General features: G+C 69.7%; 1 protein-coding gene across 1 annotated transcript; it reads left to right on the top strand.

Annotated features, from left to right (window-relative positions):
• The first annotated feature begins 706 nt into the window (after positions 1–706).
• On the top strand, positions 707–9,236 carry SHOX (short stature homeobox). Its single transcript, XM_037513143.1, has 5 exons — positions 707–971; positions 3,435–3,643; positions 7,681–7,738; positions 7,823–7,911; positions 8,991–9,236. Exons 1-5 carry the CDS (start codon positions 707–709, stop codon positions 9,234–9,236), a joined length of 867 nt encoding a protein of 288 aa, XP_037369040.1.
• The last annotated feature ends 511 nt before the right edge of the window (positions 9,237–9,747 follow it).

Below are 9,747 nucleotides of genomic sequence, written 5' to 3'. Positions count from 1 at the left end.
CGCCCGGGGGCGGCTCCGGCGCGCGCGTCCCGGTGGACCCCGGGCCCTTGATCTCGCTCTCGGGGCGCACCGGCCGCCCGCGCCATCCCGCCGCGCGACCCGCTGCGCCGGCCACGCCGGGGTCCGGCTGCGCTCCGAGCGCCTCGCTCGCGGGGGTCGTTGCCGGCGTGGGGTCGCGCCTCGCCGCGGCCGCCGGGCGCCCCGGGTGTCTCCGCCGGCCCCGTGCGCGCTGGGCGCGGGCCGGGCCGCTCCCCGCGAGGCCCCGGGGCCCCGCGCACCGGCCTCCCCGCGTGTCCTCTGCGCCGCCGCCCGGGCGGAACGCGGATACCTGTTCCGGGCGCCGGCGCCGCCCCGCGCGCGCTCCCCTCGCCCTGCACCCATCTGCTGTCTACCTCTCCACACCAAGGTGCGCGGACGCCAAACAGTGATGAAATGAAAAGAAGCCAATTGCCGGCGTGGAGGTGGGGGCGCGTGGCGGCGTGCGCCCGGCGCCGAGCGCAGAGCCGTAATTGCTGCAGACAGGGCGCGGGGGGCTGGGCGGAGGTGGCGGCGTATAAATAGTGGGATCGCAAATTGAAAGGCATAAATAACGGCGGCAGGGACCTGCCCTCACGCGGACCGGCTCTCCGCGCGGGAGGCGTGCGGACCCCGGCGCGCCCCGCCAGCCCCGGCCCCCGGCCCGCGCCCGGGCGCCCGGCCCGCGGCCATGGAGGAGCTCACGGCTTTTGTATCCAAATCTTTTGACCAGAAAAGCAAGGAGCCCGGCGGCGGCGTCGCCAAGAAGGACTCGATCACGTACCGGGAAGTTTTGGAGAGCGGCCTGGCGCGCTCGCGGGAGCTGGGGGGCGCGGAGCCCGGCCTGCAGGAGCTGGCGGAGGGGGGCGGCCACTGCCCGCTGCACGTCTTCAAGGAGCACGTGGAGCAGGACAAGGACAAGCTGAAGGAGTTCGGCGCGGGGAGGGCCGCGGAGGGTAAGCTGGGGCGCCCGGGGCCCCGGGAAGGCGACTCGCGCCCGGCCCGCCCGGCTGCGCGCAGGCCGGGCGCCCGCTGGCTCTGCCTCGGCCCCCGGAGGCGGCGTCTCCGGCTGCGTCTCCGGCTGCGAGAGGCCGCGGGCCTCGGCGCCGGCCTTTGCGTAAGAACGCGGGGACCCTGCGCGAGGCGGTGGGGGCTGCTGGGGCCGACTGGGCGGTGGGGAGCCCGTGGCCTTGGCGGGAACTTCCCAGGCGGGTGGTTCTGGTCGTGCCTGGAGAGCAGGTGGGCCGGGGTGTCCTCCAGCCCGGGCCGCCCCCGGCCCACTTCCCCGGCCCGGAACGGGCAGAGTTGGGGCCCCACGCGGGTGGGCGCAGGCGGTGGTGGGGAGGGCCCGTCCTGCTCGGGTGCCCCCTCCTGCCCGAGTCTCTGGGCGCCGTGTCCTCTTGGGGGAAACTTTCCCCGGACAGCAGCCCGGTTCGGGGCCCGCCAGGCTTTAGGGAGCAGCAGCTCCCGAGAAGCAGCAGGGCTGCAGCTGCGCGCGGCCTGGACAGTCCACAAGCTCGTGGCCGGGGAGTCCAGGCTGCCAGCCCTGAGGGTCTGCTGCACCCAGAGTCCCCCAAACCCTGAGGCCAGGCTCTGCGGCTGTGCCGGCCAGCGGCCTTCTGGGGCGAGCGTGGGTCGGGGAGGGGTGAGCTGGCTCTCCCGGGCGCCCAGACCCAGCTACGAGTGTCCATTTTGATTATAAAGAGGAGAAGCCGAGGGTCCAGTGTGTTGGGTGGGTCTGTGTCTCTCAAGTCAGTGTGGACGGGTCAGGGCAGTCACGGGGCGTCCCGGCCTCCTGGTCCCCATCTGGGCCTGGGGTAGGGCTCTGGGCGGACCTGGGGCACAGACCTCTGAGGCCTTGACCTTCTGGACACCCGGGGAGGCTGAACCCGCAGTGGGCAGTGGGCAGGCCTCAGCTGGGGTGCACCGGCGCCTGCACCCCAATCCACACAAAGAGAGTTTGGTCCCTGGAAGCCCCGTGAGACATTCGGGGGCCCCCCCTTGAACTCCAGGGGGTCACTGTGCCAGGAAAAGTCTCTGGGCTCCTGGCTGCTGCCCCCCAGCCGCAGGCCGGCATGTCCTCTGCGTGTCCTGCCCTGCACAGCCCGGGTGGGGGTGGGGGAAAATACGCCCCAAGGCCGCTGGCCACGTCCCCAGAGGCGCCGTCCCTGGCCAGGCAGCCCTTGCGGGTGCAGCCCCAGGCTGGCATTTGCTGCGGGGGGGCCGCAGAAGGGAGGTTTGGGCACCCCAGGGCTCTCCAAGAAGCCTGTCCCGGGGAGCTGAGTCTGGGGTGGAGTCTGCAAAGCAGCCCAGGACTTAGAGGCTGTGCAGGCAGCGTCCCCCCCTGGGCTCCAACTTTGGGAAAGTGACGGGGGAGGGAGCGTGGGCCCCTCTCGGGAAGGACTTTCTGTGGGAAGAGGCGGGGGTTCTTGGAAACAAGATTTAGGGTCCCAGGTGTGGATCAGCTCAGATCACAGCCTCTGGGGCCACCGGGGAGGGGTCCTGGCTCCTGGTGTCCATGTCCGGGACACTGGGGTGGGGGCAGAGCACCAGAATCCCCCGCTGCCCGTTGGCACGGGAGGGGCTGACCCTCCGGCCTTGTGCACCGCAAGTCTGCTGTTGGGTCCCTGCCTAGGGACTGGGGGGGCTTCTTGACATCCTGGGGGCACGGAGCACGGGCACCCAGAGTCCCCGTGTGGGGGGCAGGAGCCCGGGAAAGCAACACAGGCCTCCCTGATCTCCCCCTGAGCTTGGTGAGTGGCTCCATTTCCTGGAGGTGAGCGGAGGTTTCTGGGTTGGAATCTTCTCGATCTGGAGACGCTGAAAAGCTCTTTATTACCTGCTGCTCAGGGGCCTCCTCCCCCAGCAGATACCTGCACGCTGGACTTGGGGACGGGAGGCCGGATAGGTGTGAAGGGAGAGAGGTTGCACGGGCAGCTGGGGGCTTCGGCCCGGACACCCCCGGCGCTCTGTGCTGGGGAAGCCGCTGGCTCGGGTGAGAAGAGACCAGGGTGGGGTCTGAGGACCCGCCGTGGGGCCTGTGCCACCTCTCTCCGTGGGCCTGGGCCTCAGCGTGGCCTGCGCCCTCTCCACGCCCCTTGTGGGTGTCTCGCTGGGCACCCCGCACTCGGGGAATCCTGCCTCGGCTTGTTTGACTTAAAAATAACATTCAACGCCCCAACCCCCTTGAAAAAGAAAAATAGAGCAGAGACGGTGCGCCTCACGAAGTGGATAATTGTGGCGAATATTCGGAGATGACCCCCAGGCGCCCCGGCCGCCATGGCCACTGTTTTGGTTACAGAGCGCGCGGCTCCCTCAGCTGGGGCGCCTGCGCCCCGGCCCCTGCCTTGCGCCCCAGCTGGGCGCCCCCCGGGCCAGGGCTGCGCGCGCGCGGGGCGCTCACCCGGTGCCGCCCACAGGCCTCTTCGAGTGTAAGGACAAGCGCGAGGACGTCAAGTCCGAGGACGAGGACGGGCAGACGAAGCTGAAGCAGCGGCGCAGCCGCACCAACTTCACGCTGGAGCAGCTGAACGAGCTGGAGCGGCTCTTCGACGAGACGCACTACCCCGACGCCTTCATGCGCGAGGAGCTCAGCCAGCGCCTGGGGCTGTCGGAGGCGCGCGTGCAGGTAGGGCGCGGCAGGGCGCGCGGGGCGCGGGCGGGGAGGCTCCGGGGCCGGCAGCGGCCTCCTGCCCGCGCGGGGCCGGATTAGCCGGGCTTGGCGCGCGCGTCCCGGCGCCCATCTGGCCGCCTCTGTCGGCGGGCCCCGGGGCGGGCGCGGCGCGGACGGCGGACACCCCAGCCCCCTTTCGGGGCGCGCTCAGCCGGCGTCAATCTGTTCCTCCGCCGCGGGGGAAGGCGGCGAGGAGGCGCGTCCTCCGGGGCGCCGGGGCCGGGCTGGCGGCCCGGGCGCACGGGAGACCGGCGGCTCCGTCCTCTGGGGCTGCGCGCGGGGCTGCGCGCGGGGCTGCGCGCCGCGGACAAGAGACAGGGGTCAGGGTCCCGGGCCTCTGGGGACGGGTTTTAAATAAATGGAATTAATTTTGCCAGGCGGGGAGGGGCCGCGGGAAAACAAAGGGCTGCAGCGGGCGGGCGCGCCCGCCAGCGCGGCTCGGGCCTCTCCCCGGTTTTATTTATGAAGGTTTTATTTATTTACGCGGGCGCCGGATCGATTTCTGGGGCGAAAGACCCTCGCGCTTGCTCCCCGCCTTTGCCACCTTCCCGGCTGCTGCGACGAGGTTGGGGAGGGGAGATCTGGACACGGGGCGGCCCGGGGATTCCGGGAAGCTGGGGCTGCGCGCCGCCCGCCCCGGAGCCCGCAGGTCCTGCTGCCCGCGTGGCCGCCGCGTCCAGCGAGCCCGGCCCCTCCCCGAAGATCCATTAGCCTCTCCCCGTCCAAATTAATGAAAAGATTAAACTTTCGCTGAAGGGGACACGCGCTTTTATGTCGCCTCGACGTGCGTCTCCGGCCGGCGCTGCAATATCTCCCGGCCTTGATGTAGTGTTTCTATAAAAATAAATTACTTGTAATTCAATTCCACACTATTTCTTTCCGCAGTCTATTACCCGGCACCTTCCAGGAGGTGCTGCTGCCGCGAAATTGCTCGGTGGGGCCTCCAGAAACCCGAAAACGCAGGGGATGGGGGGGCGGCCCTATCGATCCCAGCAGGAATTAAAATCCGAGGCCTGTAAATAATAATAAAAATAAACACGGAGGGAGGCGCGCACTCCCGGAGCGCCTCGGCCACCAGGGCCGCCAAGGGGCCGGGGTCGGGGCCCAGGGGACACGGCTGATAAAAACAATTAGCGGAACCCGGGGCGCTGGGGTTGGGGCGCAGGGCCGGGGCCAGGCTCTGCCCCCAAGGCGCCCCGAGTCCGGCCAGGACAGCCCCGTCCCCGCGTCGTGCAAGGGCCGGGTTTCAATTTGGGGTGGAAACGCGCCGTAAATAAATTGCGCAGCCGGTGCCGCGGCTTATTAACCTTTTGTTTCGCGCCCGGCCCGGCCTCCGCAGCTGTCAGGGTTCTAATCGAAAGTTATGAGCCCGAGTGTGGAGCAGCCGTAATTTAATTACAACAAATATCTGTGGGTTTGCGGCGCGGAGCTAAATTAAATGTCATTATTCACTGTCTGTAATGGAAATCAAAAGGAAATGCGATCACGGCGTTTGCGGACGGGATCGGGGAGCGGGTCCTTAATGAAGAAATAACTGTCTAAAGCAGTGTCCTCGGCTTCACTTAGCATATTCTCGGCTAATTGGAATTGATCGAGAATCACCCCAAGACTGATTTATTAGCGCGTCACGCGCCGGCTAATTCATCACTTTTATTCTTCATAATCTTATTTTTTTTTCCTCCCCTCCCCGCTGAAGGGAAGGAGCGGGTCTTGAGACTTGGGCACGAGTCTGGCTTGGAAGCCCTTGCAGAGACCAGGGTCCACTGTCCCGCGGCGGAGGGCAGAGGCCAGGGTCCACTCTTGGGGGGCGAGGGCAGAGACCAGGGTCCACTCTTGGGGGGCGAGGGCAGAGACCAGGGTGCACTGTCCCGGATGGAGAGCAGAGACCAGGGTCCACTCTCCCGGGGCCGAGAGCAGAGACCAGGGTCCACTCTCCCGGGGTGGAGAGCAGAGACCAGGGTCCACTCTCCCGGGGCCGAGAGCAGAGACCGGGGTCCACTGTCCCGGATGGAGAGCAGAGACCAGGTAGGGTCCACTGTCCTGGGGCGGAGAGCAGAGACCAGGGTCCACTGTCCCAGGGCCGAGAGCAGAGACCGGGGTCCACTGTCCTGGGGTGGAGAGCAGAGACCAGGGTCCACTGTCCTGGCCGAGAGCAGAGACCAGGGTCCACTCTTGGGGGCGGAGGGCAGAGACCAGGGTCCACTGTCCCGGATGGAGAGCAGAGACCAGGGGTCCACTGTCCTGGGGCGGAGAGCAGAGACCAGGGTCCACTGTCCTGGATGGAGAGCAGAGACCAGGGTCCACTCTTGGGGGGCGAGGGCAGAGACCAGGGTCCACTGTCCCGGATGGAGAGCAGAGACCAGGTCCACTGTCCTGGGGCGGAGAGCAGAGACCAGGTCCACTGTCCCTGGGCCGAGAGCAGAGACCGGGGTCCACTCTCCCGGGGTGGAGAGCAGAGACCAGGTCCACTCTCCTAGGGCGGAGAGCAGAGACCAGGTCCACTGTCCCTGGGGCCAACAGCAGAGACCAGGGCCCACTGTCCCTGGGGCCGAGAGCAGAGACCAGGGTCCACTGTCCCGGATGGAGAGCAGAGACCAGGGCCCACTGTCCTGGGCCAGAGAACAGAGAGCAGGGTCCACTGTCCCCGGGCGGAGAGCAGAGACCGGGGTCCACTGTCCCAGGGCCGAGAGCAGAGACCAGGGTCCACTGTCCCTGGGGCAGAGAGCAGAGACCGGGGTCCACTGTCCCGGGGCGGAGAGCAGAGACCGGGGTCCACTGTCCCAGGGCCGAGAGCAGAGACCGGGGTCCACTGTCCCTGGGGCAGAGAGCAGAGACCGGGGTCCACTGTCCCGGGGCGGAGGGCAGAGACCGGGGTCCACTGTCCCGGGGCGGAGAGCACAGACCGGGGTCCACTGTCCCTGGGGCCGAGAACAGGCTCGGGGTCAGGAGGGTCTGGGCGACGCAGCCTCAGCCCGCCCGGGGGACACAGCTTAGTGGGACAAGAAGGTCCAGGCTTTGGGGCTGGAAAAAAATTAGGAGTCTGGGCATGGAGAGGGAGGCTCGTTTGGGGGAAATACTTCTCCAGGGCGCACCCTAAAACTTTTCCGGGCCGCCCGCCCGCAGCGGGGTGGGGTGAGCCGTGCATGTTCTGGAAGGCGGATTCCGGTCCTGGGGCAGTGGCTCCCCTCGGAGCGCTTGAGTCCAGAGAGTGGGGCGGACACCTCCCAGGAGGCTTGTTTGCAGTCTGGGGTGTTTCAGGGGTGCTTCTGATCTCCCTGGGGTGCTCTCCGGGGGGGGGGGGGGGGGGAGCCCTGCGTGAGGGCAGGCCACTGGGACTGCCCAGCGGGCTGCGTTCTCCTGGGCACTGGCCGCCAGCGTGGCTGCGCCGGGGGAAGCTGGAGGAGCCAGCAGAGAGGATGGAGGGACGGGGGTGGGGTTCGGCAGGGCCTCCCCAGGACCAGGGCTGCCTGGACAGGGAGGACACAGGAGGGGCCTCTCCCCTCTCCGGGAAGCCTGTGCTCCAACTCCCAAGCTCCTGCGGCCGCGCCCAGGCTCCCTCCTCCTGCCCTGCGGGGCTCTGCGGGGAGTGACCAGGGGCCTGGTTATTGGGGTGCTTATGGGGCCTTGCTCAGAACTGGCTGCCCAGGAGGGCATCACAGAGAAGTCTCTGGAGCCAGGACCCCCCAAGCTGGGGAGGGGGCTGCATCTCGCCTTCCCCATGTGTCCCCTCCTGGAGACGAGGCTGGCACTGGCCTGGGGTGCGAGGCTGGAACGGGACGCCCCAGAGCGGGTGGGGAGCTGCACCCAGAGCTCCCCTCTAGATTCCTGGGTGCCCCGTGCTGCTTGGGGGGCATTCACCGGGGCCCTGGAGTCCCTCTGGGCCCAGGGACCTGTGGGAGAGGGATTTGGGGGGAAGAGACACTGGGGCTGGGTGACCCCAGGCCAGGCCGCCGGCTCCTCACCCCCGCGTCTGTCTGCTGCCCGGTCCCCAGGTTTGGTTCCAGAACCGCCGAGCCAAGTGCCGGAAGCAGGAGAACCAGATGCACAAAGGTGGGTACGGGGCGCAGGCGGCGGGGGCGCGCGCCCTCCAGCCCCGGCCCCCGCGCGCGGCTGACCCCGCTGTGTCTCTTGCAGGCGTCATCCTGGGCACCGCCAGCCACCTGGACGCCTGCCGGGTGGCGCCCTACGTGAACATGGGCGCGCTGCGGATGCCTTTCCAACAGGTACCGCCCCCCGCGCGCCTCCCTCCGCCCGCGCGCCCCTCCCGGCCCGGCCGGCCGGGCGCGCTCACAGGCCGCGTTTACGGGCCGTTGGCACGTCTTAAAATCACGCTGTAAAACCCCAGGACGCACCGTCGGGAGGGCGCGGACATAAACCCCAACGCCCCTGAACGAGCTCCTCCGGAGGAAAATAATCCCACCCAGGAACCAGCCTGGCTGGGGGCGGGACTCGGGGTGGCGGGGAGCAGGGCGCACAGCGGGACCCCCACCTCCTGGGGGCCCTGCGCCTCCTGTGCTGGGGCGCTGTGTCCGTGGGGGCCCTGCAGCCTCGGGGAGTGGCGCGTCCTGCGCGCCACTGGAGCAGAGAGGGGCGCAGCCGGCGCTGCAGGTCCCCAAGGGCCCCTCCCCTGCTGGGGTGAGACCTGCTTGCAGGAAGGGGCTGAGCGCCCTTGGGGGAGATAGCCCGGCTGGCTTGGGCGGGACCCCAAGTGCCTGCGGGTCCCCACGTGGGCGAGCGGGGGAGCTGGGCAGAGGGAGGTGTGGCCACCGGGCTGTTTGGCTGCAGGGCCGAGCCGGCTATATTTGGAGCTGTGTTTGCCGAGCCGAGGTGGCTGGGGCAGCCCTGGCCTCTGGCGAGCGCGGGGGCAGGGCGCAGCCTGGGTGCGCTCTGGGCTGAGCCTCTCCCCGCCGGCTGGCGGCTGCCCAGGGTCCACTTTGGGGACCCCCACCCGCCTCTTCCCTGCGCTATTTTCCTCTCGTTGAAGCCAACTTCCACGGCCAGGGTGGCTTCTGGGGCGGGCGGCGGGGTCGGCCACAGGCCCAGCGCAGGGTCCGCTGGATGCGGCTTGCAGTCCCCGGGGTGGCGAGGGCGGGCCTCGTGTGTCCACCTCCACGCGGCTCTCCTAAGGCGGGCGAGGCTGCAGCAGCCCCCGAGGCCTCCGGGGTGCAGGGGCGGGGCGGTTGCAGGTGGTGCCAGGCTCACTCGGGAACCCCAGAGCTGGGGGGTCCAGAGGGCCGCGCAGGGGCGCGGCGTGGGGCCCGAGGGGTCAGCCGTGCCCCTCACCGGCTCTGCCCCCCTGCAGGTCCAGGCGCAGCTGCAGCTGGAGGGCGTGGCCCACGCGCACCCGCACCTGCACCCGCACCTGGCGGCGCACGCGCCCTACCTGATGTTCCCGCCGCCGCCCTTCGGGCTGCCCATCGCCTCGCTGGCCGAGTCCGCCTCGGCCGCCGCCGTGGTGGCCGCCGCGGCCAAGAGCAACAGCAAGAACTCGAGCATCGCCGACCTGCGGCTGAAGGCGCGCAAGCACGCGGAGGCCCTGGGCCTCTGACCCGCCCGCCGGCAGCGCCCGCTCCGCCGCCGCTGCGCCCCCAAGACGGCGCCGCGCCCCGACCCGCAGTCCCGGCGGCCGGGGCGCCGGACCTGCTCCCCGCGGGCCAGCGCGGCCGGCCGGACCCCGCGCCCGCGCCCTGGGCGCACGCGCGCGCGCACGCTGGCTGCTGGGGCGTCCGCGCCGTCCAGGCTGGGCTCGCCACAGCGAACCCTTCTCCTCGCCGGCGCGTCGCCCTCCAGGACCCGCGGGGGGCAGCGGATTCCGGCTGGACTCGTGGCCTCTCACGCAGGGGCGCCCTTCTGCGCCCCCAGGCGAAGGCAGCAATAAGGAACGCACCCTCCTGCCAGCTGCGCAGGGGCCGCACCCGGGGAGCCTGGCACGCAGCCGGGGCCCTTGTGCCACAGAGCAGGACGCGCTCCGCCGCTCCGCGCGGGCTCCCGAGTGGACTTTGGCGCTGTTTCCCGAGTCCAGAGCGCGCGGGAGCCGAGCACTGACGGATGATGCGACG

Source organism: Talpa occidentalis, unplaced genomic scaffold (genome assembly GCF_014898055.3).
Source record: "Talpa occidentalis isolate TD23 unplaced genomic scaffold, MPIMG_talOcc4v2.1 talOcc4.15, whole genome shotgun sequence".
NCBI lineage: Eukaryota > Metazoa > Chordata > Mammalia > Eulipotyphla > Talpidae > Talpa > Talpa occidentalis.
Note: the sequence above shows the minus strand (reverse complement) of the source record. Positions and strands in the feature narration are given on the sequence as shown.

Bases quoted from the DNA above. Each gene is read 5' to 3' on its own strand.
- SHOX (XM_037513143.1), top strand. From the start codon at position 707: ATGGAGGAGCTCACGGCTTTTGTATCCAAATCTTTTGACCAGAAAAGC. The intron at 972-3,434 runs GTAAGCTGGGGC...TGCCGCCCACAG, and splicing joins CGCGGGGAGGGCCGCGGAGG to GCCTCTTCGAGTGTAAGGAC. The intron at 7,912-8,990 runs GTACCGCCCCCC...GCCCCCCTGCAG, and splicing joins TGCGGATGCCTTTCCAACAG to GTCCAGGCGCAGCTGCAGCT.